General features: G+C 52.3%; 1 protein-coding gene across 1 annotated transcript in view; it reads left to right on the top strand.

Moving 5' to 3' along the window:
• Positions 1-17,069, top strand: part of TCF4 (transcription factor 4) — a 114,775-nt gene extending 97,706 nt beyond the window's left edge. Inside the window, 17 exon segments of the mRNA XM_032676026.1 lie at positions 2,484-2,589; positions 3,350-3,507; positions 4,192-4,215; positions 4,217-4,267; positions 4,269-4,309; positions 5,168-5,224; positions 6,078-6,166; positions 7,562-7,635; positions 9,429-9,593; positions 9,595-9,627; positions 12,544-12,610; positions 12,613-12,659; positions 12,661-12,679; positions 13,596-13,758; positions 14,688-14,917; positions 15,217-15,357; positions 16,594-17,069. Of these exon segments, the coding sequence (XP_032531917.1) occupies positions 2,484-2,589; positions 3,350-3,507; positions 4,192-4,215; positions 4,217-4,267; positions 4,269-4,309; positions 5,168-5,224; positions 6,078-6,166; positions 7,562-7,635; positions 9,429-9,593; positions 9,595-9,627; positions 12,544-12,610; positions 12,613-12,659; positions 12,661-12,679; positions 13,596-13,758; positions 14,688-14,917; positions 15,217-15,353 (1,461 nt within the window). The 3' untranslated portion in view covers positions 15,354-15,357; positions 16,594-17,069.
• Positions 17,070-17,944: the final 875 nt, after the last annotated feature.

Below are 17,944 nucleotides of genomic sequence, written 5' to 3'. Positions count from 1 at the left end.
TTGTCTGTGTGGGTGCAGCATTCCCGGGCTCCGGAGGCCGTAGTGGGAATCACGAGGCCTGTCGTGACCAAGGAAGTTGTGGCACAAAGGGCAGGTGACCAGTGGGAGGATCCAAGGGAACAGCTGGAGCTGTGGCAGGGGATAGGCTGGATTTGGGATAAGGTTCCCCACGAGTTGGTCAGGCACTGGAACAGGGAAGTGCTCGTGGCACCGCATTCCAGGAGCCTTTGGACAACGCTCCCAGCTGGGATTTTGGAGTTGTCCTCGCGGGGCCAGGAGTTGGGACTCTGTAATTCTTAATTTTCCAGCTGGGTTGGGTTTCCAAACACCTGCAGCTGTTCCAGGTGGATCCCGGAGGCATCTCCCGGTTCTTGGTGATTCCCACTGGAGACGGCAGCTCCTGGCTTGTGGAAATGGGATATCCCACTCCCGGTTCACCTGGTAGCTGATAGGACTTCTCAAGGCTCTTTATCCTTAATTTGGGAAGCTTTGAATCCCCGAGACATTGGGGTCCATCCAGCAGGAGCACTCTGGGATGCTCAGATGGAAGCAAACCCAGGGCTCCATTCCCAGGAATTTAAAGAAAAGGTGTTTGTGATTTGCTCCCAAAATGCCTCCAGTGTGGTGGGATTTGCTCCGGAATGGCGTGTTTTTCCAGGATCATTCTTCGCCATCTCCTCAAACCTCCCGGGTGAGTCAGGGAGTTGCTAAATTTGGGTTTTCCAGACAGATATTGGTGTCCCCAGATCCAGATTTGCCATCAAATTGGGAATGAGGCTGGGATGGATGGATGGATGGAGAACCATGGAATGTTTGAGGGTTGGAAGGGATTTTAAGGATCAGCACTTCTACTGGGAAGGGACACCTCCCACCAGGATGCTGCAAGCTGGCCTGGGACAATTCCAGGGATGGGGATATGCTGGGGAGGCCCTGGCACAGATTCCAAAAGACTTCCATCTCTGGAAGTGTCCAAGTCCGGGTTGGAATAACCTGGTCTGTGGAATGTGTCTCTGTCCATGGAATGGGATGATCCTTAAAATCCCTTCCACCCCTAACTGTCCTGGAATTCTGTGGTGCCTCCCACCATCTGTCAGGCTTTTCCAAAGCCTCTTCCCTGTATCCCTGACCCTCCCTCTCTGGGATGGGGAGAGCACCTGGAGCCTCATTCCCAAATCCTGAGCAGGCAGCAGCATTTGGTGTTCTGTGCAGTGCATCCATACCCTTAATCCCAAGAAATGGTGGCATGGGAATGCAACTTCCTCTCCCACGATCCTGGTGCCTTGGGTGGCGTCTCATCCCAGCCAGAATCTCCCGCTCCATGATCCGGGATCTGGTGGACGCAGAGTGTGTTGCCTCTTGATTTACCCATCCAAAGTCTCCAGCTTTCCTGGGATTCACTCCCACTTCTCCTTTCCTTTGGGGTGTTGGCCCCACCACGGAGCTGCCACTGAAATTCCCAACCCTCCGGATGTGCTGCCCGGGACGCACCTCCAGGAACTCCAGTGGGATGTCCCTCCGCATCCCACCCCTCAACCCTGCTCTCCCTGGTTTGGGGGGGTTCTGTGGAGAGGAGCCCCTTCAGCCCCGGCGTCTCTTCCAGCTGCGCTTCCCTGGATTTCTCTTCCCTATTCTCCGCAAATGCCAGGAACAGGCGTGGTGCCAACTCCTGGAGCCGCAGCCGCTTCAAATGGAGGCAGGAAGGGATCCATTTTCATCCAGGAGATGACAGGGATTCAGCCTTCCCGACCATCTGGAGAGCGGGAGCGACAGGAAATCCATCCCACCCTGCACAACACCTTCCCTGCATCCAGCCGGCCTGACTCAGGGGATCTGCCTTCAAATTCCCTCCGGAGCTCAGAGGGAGAATTCCAGTGACCAGGCTCCGGTGGCTTAGGGAAAACCGGGAGCGAGGAGTGTTTGGCACCTGCTCCCGGCTTTTTGCAGGGATGACTCGAGTCGTTCTGGGGAGAGGCGGAGTTTTCCCCCCTGGAGTGTCCCCGTGCTGTGTTGGTGGTCTCGTGCTGCTCCAGCTTTTTCAGACTCCTTTCAGGCTGGATCCCTGGGAATTTCATATCCCGGGATAACACCATAATTCCGTGTTGCCAGTACCGGCGTGGTTGGAAAATTAACATGTGTCCAGCCGAAAGCCGGGAATTTGGAGCAGTTTCAGTTTGTGTGCCAAGGTGCACAAAGGCCACATGCTTTCATCCCAAAAGAACTCCTCATTGTTCCCAGTTCCTGTTTATTTTAAGCTCCGGGAGGCTCGAGGAGGAACATATGTCCATCTGCTGCCTAATTGGATTTACAGAACCCAGACTTGGACAAATATTCCCGCTCCAAGCTGGAAATGTCAGCCCGGAGCTGCTTTTGAAGCTGGGAATTGACTTTCCAGTCAGCCGGTTTTGCATTCCGGGGGGATTGGGAAGGGATTTCGCCGAAAACTCGATTTTGGGGGCTAAACGAGCCTTTTTTTTTTTCCCCAGGTTTATGCTCCCTCAGCCAGTACTGCCGACTACAACAGGGATTCTCCGGGTTATCCCTCCTCCAAACCAGCAGCCAGCACTTTTCCTAGCTCCTTCTTCATGCAAGGTAGGAAGGAACGGATTTTCCAGCTTATTTTCTCCAGGTTTATATTTAATTTGTCCGTAGCTGAGCCATTTGGGATCGTTTTCCTAAAAGCCCTGTCTCCATATCCCCGTTTCCCTGCACGTGGAATTAGAGCTATGGGGTTAAAATGAGGCTGAATCCCGAATTTTTCCAGGTCTTGCTGCTTCCAGATTATCGTGATTACGTGGAAATGCAAAGGAATTTGGGATAAATTAATTGATAACATTCTCAGAGTTGGGAAAGACCCACGTAAAATTCAACTGCTCATTTTTTGCCACATTGAGGGCAAAATTATCCACTTTTTAAGGATTAACATCATAAAATCATGGAATTATTAGGGTTGCAAAAGCCCTCCAAGATTATCAAGCTTTACCATCCGTGGCCACCACTGTCCGTGTCCCCACGTGCCACATCCACGTGTTCTTTGGATACTTCCAGGGATGGAAATCCACTACTGATTATTCCAGGGCTTGAGCACCCTTTCCGTGAAGGACTGTTTTCCTAATCCTTTTCATTTATTATCACCCCAAGAGCTCTGAAGCTCCTCTGGAATTCCAGAGCTGGAGATTACCAGGATTCTAATGATATATCAAAGATTTACCCTTGGAAGTGTCCGAGGCCAGGCTGGATGGGCTGGGAGCAATCTGGGATGGTGGGAGGTGTCCCTGCCCGTAGATTAGACGGTGTGGGATGTGCCTTCCGAGCCAAAGCGCTCCATGATTCCCTGATTCCTGTCTTGCAGATGGCCACCACAGCAGCGACCCCTGGAGCTCCTCCAGCGGGATGAACCAGCCTGGCTATGGGGGAATGCTGGGCAACTCTTCCCACATTCCCCAATCCAGCAGCTACTGCAGCCTCCACCCGCACGACCAGCTTGGTGAGGATCCCGGGGAAGGGACAGTGGGACGGGATGAGGGCTTCCCAGAGAATCCATGGCTGCTCCGGCCCTGCAAGTGCCCAGGGTTGGAGCAACCTGGGCTGTGGAAAGTGTCCCTAGCCCACGACAAGGGGTGGGATTGGAGGATCCTTAAAATCCCTTCCAACCCACCCATTTTAGTGCTGGGAGACTTCCAGGGCTGGGATCTCCAACCTGGAGGTGTTGGAGCAGGCCAGAGGAGGCCACGGAGAGGCTCCAAGGGCTGGAGCCCGTCTGCCCTGGAGTCAGGCTGGGAGAACTGGGAATATCCACCTGGAGAAGAGAAGGCTCCAGGGAAACCTCAGAACCCCTTCCAGGGCCTAAAGGGGCTCCAGGAGAGCTGGAGAGGGACTTGGGATGAGGACTTGGAAGGACAGGACATAGGGAATGGCTTCCCACTGGATTAGATGGGATATTGGGAAGGAATTCCTGGCTGGGAGGGTGGGGAGGGGCTGGGATGGAATTCCCAGAGAAGCTGTGGCTGCCCCATCCTGGGAGTGTCCAGGTTGGAATACCTGGGCTATGGAAGGTGTCCCTGCCCGTGGGACCAGATGATCCTAAAATCCCTTCCAACCACCCTCGGGACACCACGAGCAGCGTCCCACCCCCTCTGTAATCCCAGCATTCCCTGTTTTTCTCGGCACAGAGCTACCCATCCCACTCCTCAGCCTGACATCAACTCCAGTCTTCCTTCCGATGTCCACGTTCCACCGGAGCGGGACCAACCATTACAGAGCGCCTCGTCCTGCACCCCCCGGCCAATGGCACCGACTCCATCCTGGGTGAGTCCCGGGAGCAGTGCTGGGAGTCACCACGGGCGCAGCCCGGGAACTGTTAAAGACAGGAAATAAGAACCCCCTGTTTGGTCTCTCCGGGAGCGATTCCATGATGAAGTGGACGGGAAATGGGGACACATGGTTCAGATTACACATGTGATTCCGTGCGGGATGGTGGAGCGGCACTAATGCTGGAGGAATGGAGGGTGGGGTCGACCAGCAACAGATGGACGTGGGGTTCTTTTAGGATCTGGGAACAAGGAGGAACTAAACCAGGCTCAGAGGCCAAGTTCTCCCAGGGGTTGTGGATTCCTGGTCCCTGGAATTGTGCCAGGGCTTGGAGTTAGGCTGGTGGAAGGTGTCCCTGCCCATGGAACGGGATGAGCCGTGAGCTTCCCAATGTGGAGGATCTTCCCGGTGCCGTTGCTGCCTCCTGGCTTGGCTTTCCAGGCTGGAATATCCCTGTTTTTGAGTTCCTGCCCTGAAGGAACCGCCCTCCTGCCATCCTTTCCTCCTTTGAGGGACTTCCCAGGTCTCTGCTCCCTTCTTGGGGCTCTTTCCAATCCCTGGAAGTGTCCCAAGGCCAGGTTGGAGCAACCTGGTCTCGTGGAAGCTTTCCCAGCCCATTAACGGTTGGAATGATAGATCCCTGTGGTCCCTTTCCAACCCAAGCCATTCATAAGACTGGGAAAAAAAAAATCTCTAATAGAGTCAAGTGAGGCTGAATTAAATTAAAGGTTGACTCTTCTCTAATTAAAAGCAATTAAATAACGAATTAATTAAAAAAATGATTCCTGAAGGTGGAGCAGGAGTAGGAATTTTGGGATGTTCCCCTGGCTGGTTTTACATGGAATTTTTTGCCTTGCAGCCACAGAGGAAGTGGGGCAGCGGGAAGTTCGCAGACTGGTGATGCCCTGGGGAAAGCACTTCGCCTCTGTAAGGAAACATTTACTTTGGAATTCCCATGTTGACCCCTTGGAAGGGAATTTGAGTCCCAGTTCTCCGGCTGGAGTTGCTGGAGATGAGCAGCAGATCGGCCCCTGGAGGCCTGTGCCGGCTGGAATAGGGGATAATCAGGGAAAGGGGTGTTGGGAAAGCTTTAGAGGGAATTTTAGGGTAGGATAGGAGTGGAAGAGGGGAAGGCTTGAGGGTGTGCCAAGTCCATCCCACTTTTCCACGGGAGAGGGAACCCGGCAGCAGGAACGACTCCTGCACTCCCAGACCACCCTCCAACAGGATTCCTTTGGAAATCCCTGGAGGTTCTCTCTGTTCTATGGCAGCTCCACCTCTCCAGTTCAGGTGGTGGCTGTTAAAGGCAGCAGTTCCCATGTTTTTCTGGGATAACTGGACCGCGACGCTTCCCAGCTCCCACTGGGATATTCCCACCCCGTTCCCGCTATCCCCTGGGGCACTGACTGCCCTTTAACCAGGACCATCCCTATTATTTTCTGGGCACAGTGGGTTCCTTTGAGTTCTCATGACACCGTTCATAAAATGCAGTCGAGACAATAAAATGGTGTCGGAGCCGATCCCTGAAATCCCAATCCCTACAGTCCCTTCCTGAGGGACTCGGTGTCCAGCTTCCTCCTTTCCTGTGCATCAAAGAGCTGACTGGCACAGCCGAGAGGCTTTCAACTCTCCTGGAATTAATTGACTGGATCGGAAGGAATTTTCCAGCCTGTCCTGCTTTCATTGAAATGAACGGAATGCATAAGAATTCCAAGCTTTTTTTTTTTGTCTGGATCGGGTTGTGACGGCTTTAGATTAATTGTGTATCATCTTTTAAAGATCTATTCTCCAGATCACACCAACAACAGCTTTTCATCAAATCCTTCAACTCCTGTTGGTTCTCCCCCTTCTCTCTCAGGTATTGTTATGATTCCTATTTTACGGAACGGGTCCTCCTAAGGTGGGTTTTTTTTGGGAAGAGATCCCTACCTGAGCTCAGACCGGGGTGTCCCGCCTTGGTGTCCCACCTCCAGTGCAGAGAGAAGGTTGTTGCAGCTCCCAGTGGATGTGTCTCCCAAAATATCCCAGGTTATCCCTGTGGAGCTTCCTGCACCTCAGGGACATCCCCCAGGAACGGCGGGGCGATGGTTTGGAGCTAAGTCTGGGCAGTTGGATTTTAGGAAGGTTTTTTAGGATCAGGGAGGTAAAACACTGACACAGGTTGTCCAGAGGAGCTGCTCCATCCCTGGATTTCTCCAGGGCCAGCTGGACAAGACTTGGAGCAATGTGGGGTAGTGAGAGGTGTCCCAGGTTGGACTGAATGACCTTTAGAGGTCCCTTCCAACCCCGTTCCATTCCATGATTTTGTGATCCTGGACGTTATTGGAATATTTGCATCCTTCCCCAATCCCGAGGCCTGGGTTGTTCTCATGAGCATCAGGAGGTGGAAATAGTCCTCGGACTGGCATTCCCAGTTTTTAATGCGTGACCCTTTTCCAGCTGGCTCCTCCTCCCAGCAGAACATCCTACCTCCCTGGAGATCCCACTTGGAGCCCAGGTGTGATCCAAGATCCCTTGGATCCCGATTAACTCACCGGAATCCGGAGCCAGAGCTGAGGCCACTGTGTCTCTGTAGGACAGGGAAAAGTGGGATCATCCCTTGCTTCTCCATGGGGAGCTCCTGATCCTCTCAGGTGATGTCCCACTTCCCAGACATTCCTACGGGGATGAGACCCTTTGGGAAGGAGGGAGGTCAGGGCAGTCCAGGAGGGCACCACACCCACCTTCATCCTGTAAATCGGGATGAACCTATGGAAGCGACAGAGGGACCACCTGAGCTGGCTTGGGGGATCCCACACCCCAAAAAACAACTTCCCACCCTTATTTTCCCTGGAATTACCCCAAAATTTAGAAGGGACTGTGTGTCTCCTTCCTTCCCTACAGAAGGGGATGAGCCCGAGGGAGGATTCCCTGATAATTTGGGCTGTGCTGCTTCCCCGTGGGAAATAGGGATAACCCAGGGTCAAACCAGTATAGAAAAATTAGGGAATAGAAGTGGATTGAAGGAAGAGCTGGAATTATTTCCTTGGCAAACTCCTGGAGAGCAGGAATCCCTTTTCCTCCCAGCGCAGCGATGGCCGAGTTTGAGCTCCAAGCGGCAGGAGTTCCGCCGAGGCTTCCGCAGAGGAGCGCCTCGGGAAAACTCCGGCTCGGCATAGGCCCTTCCCACGCCTCGGAAAAAGCGTCCCAGAAAAGTCGGGAACGTTGCGCTCCGCTGAGTTCCAACGGTAACTCCGATTTTACTTATTAGCAGGAACAGCTGTTTGGTCTAGGAATGGAGGTCAAGCGGCATCATCTCCCAATTATGAAGGTCCCTTACACTCCCTGGTATGTTCCAACCGGTGACCTCCTTCCTGCGGGAATTCCTTGTGTTCAGTGATGTCGTGCTCCATCCGCCCGCTTCCTCCCACGCAGGTTTCGCGCGCCCGGAGCGGCCCTGGAAGTCTCATCCCTATGGAAGTCGCGTGGTGGAGCCGGGGGCGGGGAGGGTTGGAGGTGCTCCCGAGAGGGAAATGGGGCGTTGGGATCTGCTGGAAAGGGGGTGAGGAGCAGGAAAGAGGGTGAGGAGGGAGATGGGGGGGATGGATGGATGGGTGGATGGATGGGAGTAGAAAAGATGTGGTAGACTCAGGATGGTGCGTCCGTGAGTTCTGTGGGGTGAGGGAGAGGATGGTCAGGGATCCTCATGGAATGAGGGAGATGATGGTCAGAAATCCCCATGAATGAAGGAGATGATGGTCAGGGGTCCTGGAGTGATGGGGGTGATGGTCATGGTCCTCTCCCCATGGAGTGAGGGATCCCCATGGAATGAGGAGGTGATGGTGAGGGATTTTCTCCTCATGGAATGACGGAGATGATGGTCTGGGGTCCCTATGGAGTGAGGGAGATGACGGAGGATTCTCTCCATGGAGAATGAGGAAGATGATGGTCAGGGGTCTCCTGAAGTGAGGGAGATGGTGGTCCTGGTCCTCTCCCTGCAGAGTGACGGAAGTGATGGTGAGGGGTCTCTGTGCAGTGATGGAGGTGATGGTCCTGGTCCTGTCCCCACAGACCAAGGGAAGGATGGTCTCCGTTGGAAGTATCGGGAAGTTTGCCGGAGTCAGGAATTAGGATGGGCTGGTTTTCCACCCCAGTCCAGAAATCCTTGTGCTGACGGAAACCAGTGTTTTCCAGGCTTTCCTGGGGAGGTTCTGGAGAGCAGGGGATGGCTGGGGCTTTGCTGAGGAGCTCCAGCAGCTCTACCTGGTTCCCTTGGCAGCTCAGGGTCCTGGGGAGGTTCCATAGCCCTTGAGATTGTCCTGTTGGATTCTCCAGCACCTGGAGACTTGGGGACTGTCCTGGTGAAGTTCCAGGTTCTCCAGAACTTAGAAAGTGTCCTATTGAGGTTCCAGGTTCTCCAGCGCTCGGGAAGTGTCCTGTTGAGGTTCCTTAGCCCCTGGGAACTTCAGGACTGTGCTGTTGAGGTTCTCCAGCACCTGGAGACTTGGGAAGTGTCCTGGTGAGGTTCCAGATTCTCCAGCACTTGGGAAGTGTTCTGTTGAGATTCCTTGGCCCCTGGGGACTCGGGAAATGTCCTGCTGAGGTTCCCCATCCCTTGGGAGCTCTGACCTGTAGGGATTAAACCCCCATGGCTGCTGGACCTGGTAGTTCCTCCTCCTCTCCATGTGTGATCCTAGGATTATTTGAGCGGGGAGGAAAATGGCAGTGAAACCTCTTGTTTCTTTCCTTCTCCTGCTTTTCTTTTTGATTTTCCTTTGGAATTTTCAGTTTTTGAATCCTTCTTTTACGTCGCTCTCACTCCAGCTCTGTCGAGACCTGGAGGGCGAATGCTGTCCTGGCCTGATTCATGTTCATGAGGAATCATTGAACCTGTTTTGCCCATGAAAATCAAAGCTGGACTCGTTAACATTCCTTAGGGCTCAACACTCCCCGGGGTTCAACCTTCCCTAGGGTGTGGCATTCCCTAGGGAAGCAAACCTGTTCCTTAAGAGAAAAAAAATCCAAGGAAAACCTAGCAAATCCAAGGATAATAAGGTGGAAGTACAAGGGGCTGAGCAGGGAGGCCTGGCCGTATCCCAGGGTGGGCTCCTCATGCCATTCCCACTTTTCCTGCCCCGCAGCAGAGCCGGATCGAGGACCGGCTGGAGCGGCTGGACGACGCCATCCACGTGCTGCGGAACCATGCGGTGGGAGCGGCACCCATGGCCGGGGCCCACGGGGACATGCACGGGCTGCTGGGCGCCCACAACGGCGCCATGGCCGGGCTGGGCGCCGGCTACGGCACCGGGGCTACTCTCGGCAAACCGCCACTCCATCATGGTGAGCGGGCACGGCCGGGTGGGCCGCGGGCATGGCGCGCGCAGGACTGGTGGGAGTGTCCCGGTGGGAGAGGAGCAGCCCGGTGGGGTGGGAGTGGCTCTGGGAAATGGGAGCGGCCCAGGGGGGCAGGAGTATCCCATTGGGATGGGAGGATCCGACTGGTGTAGAATGATCCCAGTGGAAACTGCCTCATGGGAATGAGAGAATCCCAGTGGGACAGGAGTATCCCAGTGGGAGCTGCCCCATGGCAGGAGAATCCTAGTGGGATCTACCCTATGGCAGTGAGTCAGGAGCATCCCAGTGGGGCAGGAGAATCCCAGTACAGCTGCTCCATGGGAATGGGAGCATCCAAGTGGGACAGGAACATCCCATGGGGACAGGAGCATCCTACTGGGGCAGGAGAATCCCAGTGGGACAGGAGCATCCCAATAAGAACTGCTTCATGGGAATGGGAATATCCCAGTGGGACAGGAGAATCCCGGTGGGGCAGGAGGATCCCAGCAAGAGTTTCTCCAGAGAACTGGGAGCATCCCAATGGGACAGGAGAATTCCAGTGGGGTGGGTGTATCCCAGTAGGACAGGAGTATCCCAGTGAGAGCTGCTCCATGAGAATGGGAGAATCCGAGTGGGGCAGGAGCAACCTAGTGAGAACTGCTCCATGGGAATGGGAGCATCCCAGTGGAATAGGAACATTCCACTGGGTGGGACAGGAGAATCCAGCTGGGGTAAGAGAATTCCAGTGGGACAGGAGCAACCCAGTAAGAGCTGCTCCATGAGAATGGGAGAATCTGAGTGGGGCAGGAGCAGCCCAGTGAGAGCTGCTCCATGGGAATGGGAGCATCCCAGTGGAATAGGAACATCCCACTGGGTGGGACAGGAGAATCCAACTAGGGTAAGAGAATTCCAGTGGGACAGGAGCAGCCCAGTAAGAGCTGCTCCGTGGAATGGGAGCATCCCAGTGGAATTTTCTGTAGATACAAAGGGATTTTTCTATAGGAAAAAAAGGGAGTTTTCTGTTGGGAAAAAAAAGGGAGTTTTGTGGCAAAAAAGGTTTGGGGTTTTTTTTTGGAGAAAAAGGGAGTTTTCTGTTGGAACCAAAGTTTCCTGTGGAAAAAGGCTTCTGAACTTTGCCTTTTCCCTGCTTTCATTCCCCTCTCCGGGTGTTTTTTTTGGTGCTGATTAAATCCTTTCCTTCCCTTTTGATCTTATTTATAGCCTGGCCAGCACTCATCTGGCAACTATTATGGATGGCGGGCACATGAAAGGGCCGGGGAAGGGAATCATTTGGAATACACACATCCAGCGGGATGGGATGGATTTGTTGGGGGGGTTAAGCCAGGTTTAGCTGGGCTTGGCTTTGGAATCGGGCCTATCTCGGCCCTGGGTTAACACACAGCACCCTTTCAATTCCCTGCTGGATTTATCCCATGGGATAAAGGACAAGGAATGTTGCTGTGGTGGTCCCAGCATTGGGAAGTTTGGGGGTGGAAGGGGATGGGCCTGGGTCCTTACCCAATCCAGATGAGTCTGGGATGAGGGAGCAGCTTCCTGGTGGGAATGTAGTGGCAGTGACCCCCGTTCCTCCTGGATTTCCATTCCTCCTGGATCCCAATTCCTCCTGGTCTTGGCGACCTGGATCCCAATTCCTCCTGTTCCCAACAATTCCTCCTGGATCCAATTCCTCTTGGACCCCAAGTCCTCCTGGTCCTGGGGACCTAGATTCCAATTCCTCCTGGTTTGAGGGCCTGGATCCCAATATCTCCTGGACCCCAATTTCTCCTCATCCTGGAGGCCCAAATTCCAGTTTTTCCTGTCCCCCCCCAATTCCTCCTGGATCCCAATTCCTCCTCTCCCCGCTAATTACTCTTGGTCATTCCTTCCTTGCCTCCATCACCCCTTTTCCTTAGGGAAGGTGGAACCCTGAGCTGGCAGGGAGGTATCCCTTTGGATTTGGGATTGGGTGGTTAATAAATCCCTGTGGATGTGTCTCCTGATGTCGGGAATGCAGCGACACGGGGAACGTCGGGGGCTGTCAGGAGGCTGAGCCACCATTTTGAGCGCGCTGCCAACTCGCGATTCCCGATGGATTTCCCGGCTCCAGGGAGGAATTGTGAAGCCCCCAATTAAACAGATGGGCCTGGAGATAATTGTCAGCTGTTCTGGAGAGGGGACAGATGGGAAGGAATCCGGGAGGCACCTTGGGAATGGGAATGACATTTTACCTGCCCAAGTGTCTGTCACGGCCACGGACCATCTGTGCCCTCCGTGAGGAGCATCCCAGGGCCGGGGCTCATCCCGAGGGATCTGGGGGCTTGGGCTTCCTGGGATTTCCCTTTTTGGGAAGTTGAGAGCTGGATTTTATCATTGGTTGTGGCTGCCCCATCACTGGAATATCCAAGGCCGAGTTGCACAGGGCTTGGAGCAACCTGGGATAGTCAAAGTGTCCCTGCCCATGGCAGGGGGTGGAATGGGATGATCCTTAAAGTCCCTTCCAACCCAAACCATTCCAGGATTCCATGACTTAAACCCAGTGCCTTTGGCACCTCCAAGCCTCAGTGGCAGAGAAGGGTTCTCCCACATCCCAAACTTCAGGATTGAAGCCCTGGAAGAGGCTACCCAGGACAGGGGTGGAATTCCCATTCCTGGAGGGATTTCAAATGCGTGTGGATGTGGCACTTGGGGACATGGCCGTAGAGGCCTTTCCCAACCTAAATAATTCCCTATTCCAACGAAAAGCTTTGGATAAACAGCTCAGAATTCCCCCCCTTGCAAACCTCTGCACCAAGTCTTTCCTCCTCAAATCCGGGCGGAATTCTACACCCATTTGGTGGGTGAGGAGCACTGAGAGTCTCAGGGGTTTTCCTGAGCCTGCGGTGGAATTCCAGAGGTGTCCTGAGGGCTGCCCATGTCCTACAGGTGGGAGCGCACCGGGAGGACGGGGTGAGCCTCCGCGGGAGCCACTCGCTCGTGCCCAACCAGGTGCCGTCACGCAGCTTCCCGTCCAGTCGGCCACGTCCCCGGACCTGAACCCGCCCCCAGGATCCCTACAGGGGTGATGTGGACATTCCCGCATCCCTGTTGGAATTGTTGTGCTCTGGCGGGACTCTTCGGTGAGCTCGGCCTCGTGATTGTCCAGGATCCGGGAACTGGGGGGTTGGCTTGGAGCGGAATCCACCTGCGGTCCCTGAGCTGGCTGGGGGGTGGTGGTTGCTCTTGGAATGAGCTGGGAATGAGCTGGGATGGGTAAGGGCTTGGAGCACCTGGTCTTGCAGAAGGTGCTCATGGAAGAGGAGTTGGAATGAGATGGTCCTTAAAAGATCCCTTCCAACACAAACCATTCCATGGTCTGGGATGGATAAAACCTAGGCCAGGGCTTGGAGCAACCTGGTCCAGTGGAAGGTGTCCCAGCCCATGGAAGAAGGGTTGGAATGAGGTGATCCTTAAATCCTTTCCAAGCCAAACTGGCCAGGTTGGAGCAGCCTGGGCTAGTGGGAAATGTCCCTGCCATGGCAGGAGTTTAGAATGAGCTGATTCATAAAATCCCTTCATCCCAAACCTTTCCATTATTCTGTGATCCCAGGAAGTGTTCAGGGCCAGATTGGAGCAACCTGGGCTAGTGGAAGGTGTTCCAGCCCATGGAAGAAGTGTTGGAATGAGGTGATCCTTAAAATCCCTTCCATCCCAAATCATTCCATGATTCTGTTATCCCTGGAAGTGTCCAAGGCCAGGTTGGACAGGGCTTGGAGCAACCTGTGGGAGGTGCCCATGGAAGAGGGGTTGGAATGAGAGGATCTCTAAAATCCCTTCCAAGCCAAACCAGCCAGGCTGGAATAACCTGGGCTAGTGAGAGGTGTCCCTTCCCATGGCAGGGGTTTGGAATGAGCTGATCCATAAAATCCCTTCTGACCCAACCCATCCCACCACTCGGGTGGTGCCCTTCCTGACCCTCCCTCCCCATTTTCCTGCAGGAATCCCGACAGGACTGCAAGGCCAGAGCGTCTCGTCGGGCAGCTCCGAGATCAAATCCGATGACGAGGGTGACGAGAACCTCCAGGACACCAAGTCTTCGGAGGACAAGAAACTGGAGGATGACAAGAAGGATATCAAATCCATTACTAGGTCAAGATCTAGGTAACGGGAGAAACAGTGTCGCTTCATTTAATTCCTGCGTGGATTTCGATGAAGTGAACGGAACAGGCGGAATCGTGGAGCGCCTGGCCCGGCAGGACCCGCCACTTTTGGGGGACCTGCGCTCCAGGACAGCCTCCCATTCCAACAATTCCCAAATTTGGCCACTGAGAAATGATGTTAGGCCAAAATCGATCGATTAGGCTCTTAGCCCTCGTCCCACGCTTCCATATTGTAATATGGTTGGATTTGCTTTGCTTTTTAAGTATCATTGTCATTCCCAGTCCTTGATTGCTGTAAATTCCGAGGGGTTTGGAGCCTTAGTAAATTCTGAATGGATTTTTGGGAAGTTTAGAGCTGGATTTTATCATTGGCTGGGGCTGCCCAATCCCTGGCATGTCCAAGGCTAGGTTGGACGGGGCTTGGAGCAACCTGGGATAGTGGAAGTGTCCCTGCCCATGGCGTTCCAAAGTGTCCTTGCCCATGGCGTTCCCAACCCAAACTGTTCCAAGATTCCACGATTTAAACCCAGAAGCCTTTGGCACCTCCAACCACCCTCAGTGGCAAAGGGTTCTCCCAAATCCCAAACTTCGGGATTAAAGCCCTGGGAGAGGCTGCCCAGAGCAGGAGTGGAATCCCCCTCCCTGGAGGGATTTTAAGCCGTGTGGATGTGGCACTTGGGGACATGGGCTGGTGTTGGACCCCATGGCCTCAGAGGCCTTTTCCAACCTAAGTAATTCCCTATTGCAACAAAAAGCTTTGGATAAACAGCTCAGAATTCTCACCTTGCAAAGCCTCCACACCAAACCCTTCCTCCTCAAATCCCCGGCCCAGCTTTGGTTGGAACAACGAGTGGCTCGGGAATTCTTGACTTTGCAGCTTCTGGCCGATTGCCCGCCGTTCGAAAATGCTGTGTGCCTTCCGTCCCGCAGCAATAATGACGACGAGGACCTGACCCCGGAGCAGAAGGCGGAGCGGGAGAAGGAGCGGCGCATGGCCAATAATGCGCGGGAGCGGCTGCGTGTGCGTGACATCAATGAGGCCTTCAAGGAGCTGGGCCGCATGGTGCAGCTCCACCTCAAGAGTGACAAGCCCCAGACCAAGCTCCTCATCCTCCACCAGGCCGTGGCCGTCATCCTCAGCCTGGAGCAGCAGGTCCGAGGTCAGTCCCGCGGGCGGCGCCCGGGAACACAGGGGTGGAACACTGTCGGTGGAGAACTTTGGGAGTGGTGGGACTCCGTGGTCTCAGGGGGCTTTTCCAAACTCAAGGGACTGAGAATAGGGGTGGTTGAGTGCCATGATGAAACAATAGGGATGTTTGAGCTTCCTGAGGTGGAAATAGGGATGTTGGAGTTCCATGATGGGAAAATAAGGATGTTGGAGTTCCGTGAGGTGAAAATAGGGATGTTGGAGTTCCATGATCTGAAAATGGGGATGTTGGATGTCTCCTTTCCCTCACAGAACGGAATCTGAATCCAAAGGCTGCGTGCCTGAAAAGAAGGGAAGAAGAGAAGGTCTCCTCGGATCCGCCCCCGCTGTCCCTGGCAGGGCCCCACCCCGGGATGGGAGATGCCTCCAATCACATGGGACAGATGTAAAAAGGTAGGATTGGGATCAGTCACTTCCGAGATGGACCATTCCCACGTGTTCCTTGTGGGGAGGGATCATGGAATCATGGAAATAAATGTCCTGAGTTGGAGGTGACCACAAGGATCATCCAGTCCAACTCCTGGCCCCTGGACAACCTCAAAATCCCACCGTGTCCAAATGCTCCTGGATTCCCTGGGAGTGGGGATTCCAGTGCCCAGCAACCCTCTGGATGAAGATCTTTTCCCTAAATTCCAACCTGACCCTGCCCTGGTGCAGCTCCAGGATGTTCCCATGGGTCTGGGCACCCGAGGGAATGGTGGGAAGTGGGTCAGGAGAGGGTGAGTTGGATATGGGGGATGGATTACTGTTGGATGTTGGGAATGGATATTAGGAATGGATATTGGAGTTGGATATCAGGGCTGGATATTAGGGTTGGAAATTAGGGATGGATAGTACTGTTGGATATTGGAGTTGGATAATAGGATTGGCTATTAGGGATGGATATTAGGGATAGGTATTTAGGTTGGATATTACGGATGGATATTAAGGATGGGTATTTAGGTTGGATATTAGGGATGGATATTAATGTTGGATATCAGGGCTGGAAATTAGGGTTGGATATTAGGACTGGATGGATATTAGGTATGGATATTAATGTTGGATATTTGGGTTGGATGTTAGGACTGGATGGCAAGGTTGGATATTTTGAATGGATACTGGGCTTGGATATTAGGGATGTATAGCAGGGTTGGATATAAGGATTGGATATTAGGGATGCATATTAGGATTGAATATTAGGGTTGGAAATTAGGGATGGATAGTAATGGATATTTGGGTTGGATATTAGGGCTGGATTTAGGTATGGATATTGCTGTTGGATGTCGGGTTTGGATTTTAGGGATGGATACTGAGTTTGGATATTGGGGTTGGAGATCAGGGTTGGAGATCAGGATTGGATATCAGGGGTGGATATTAGGGTTGGATGTTAGGACTGGAATTAGGGATGGATATTACTGTTGGATATTAGGGCTGGAAATTAGAGTTGGATAATAGGGCTGGGATTAGGGATGGATAGTAACAGATATTTGGGATGGATATCAGGGTTGAAATCAAGGTTGGATATTTGGGATGCTCTGACCCTTCTCAAGGGACTTTTGGGGCCCTTGATTCCCAGGGCAGTTTCCTGGGAAGAAGGTGGACCAAACCCCCGCCTCCCCCTTCTGATGGGCCCTTTCCCTTCTCCCACAGGTCCAAGTCGCCACGTTCCTGCCCGGAAAAGCGAGAGACCACTTCCTTATCCGCTGTATTCTCTTAAATCCCACAGAAACACTTCTCCTTCCGAAACCCCTTTGTTTTGTAAGATAAGACAAGTCTGAGCAGTTCTGAATCCCAGACGCAAGAGATTCCAGCATTCCCGAGGGAAAAAAAAAACACAAAAAACCCACGGAACCCAACGAGAAAAAAACAAAACAAAAAAGTGCAACTTTTGGAGGGATGACTCTCTTTGAACATATCAAGCAGAATGTCCAACTTGGAATTCCGAGACTGAATGGCAATCTTTTTCCACACTGTGGGACAATGCATTTGTGCCTAAAATTCCTTGGTTTTTTTTTGGGTTTTTGGGGTTTGAGGTTTTTTTTTTTCGGTTTTGTTTTTGGTTTTTTTTTTGGTTTTTTTGGGGGGGGTTTCGGTGGTGGGTTTTTTTTGGTGTTTTTTTTTTGGACAAAAAAAAAAAAACAAAAAAGAGAAAAAAAACATAAAAAAAAAAAAAGAAAAAAAACCAAACCAAACAAAGAATTTGTAAAAGCCTGAGGATTTAAAAAAAAATATTTAATTTAAAAACAAACAAACAAAAAAAAAGGTAAACTTGCAATAATGATAAAAAGTGTACTTCTGAAGAGGGGAAAAACGAGACAAAAAATGAGGGAAAACGACGGAAAATGAAGTTTTTTTGTTTTGGGGGTTGGTGTTTCTGCTCTTTATCCGCCGGAATGAGATATTCCCAAAATATTCCTGAAACCAGCAAAAACGTCCCGATGAAACGAAACGGAAAAAAAAATAGAACCTGAGAATTTTAGCCATTCCTTAGGGTAGGAGAAACAGATGGATCTTATAGACCTATGACAATATATATATATATAAATATATATATAAATCTATATGAGAATTTAGTGGAGATGATGGGTAAGGTTTTGTTCCTTCAGTTCCGACTTTTTTATTTTGGCTCCTGTAAAAAAAAAAGGGAAAAAAAAGGAAAAAACCACGACAAAATGACAAAAAAAAAAGGAGAATAGGATTAACTTTTTTAAGAAAAAAAAAGACAAAAAGAGAGCTTTTCCTGTAAATATGGAATTTTTCAGAGGGGGACTTCTCCCCCTTCTTTTCCTTGTTTTTTTTTTTAATTATTGTTATTTTTGGGTTTTTCCCCTGTTTTTCTGGAGCCCGGAGTGCCGACTCCACGCCAAGCGGGTGGAACCACTGGCCCCGCCATTGCTTCTCATCCGTAACAAATTTCCTGGGATTTTTGGGGGCAGTGGGTGGGGGTGGGAAATTTAAAAATGCAAACAAAAAAACAAACAAAAAAAAGCCGGATTTGGGC

This window comes from Chiroxiphia lanceolata, chromosome Z, assembly GCF_009829145.1.
Source record: "Chiroxiphia lanceolata isolate bChiLan1 chromosome Z, bChiLan1.pri, whole genome shotgun sequence".
Classification (NCBI taxonomy): Eukaryota; Metazoa; Chordata; class Aves; order Passeriformes; family Pipridae; genus Chiroxiphia; species Chiroxiphia lanceolata.
This window is presented reverse-complemented; position numbering and strand designations above follow the sequence as displayed.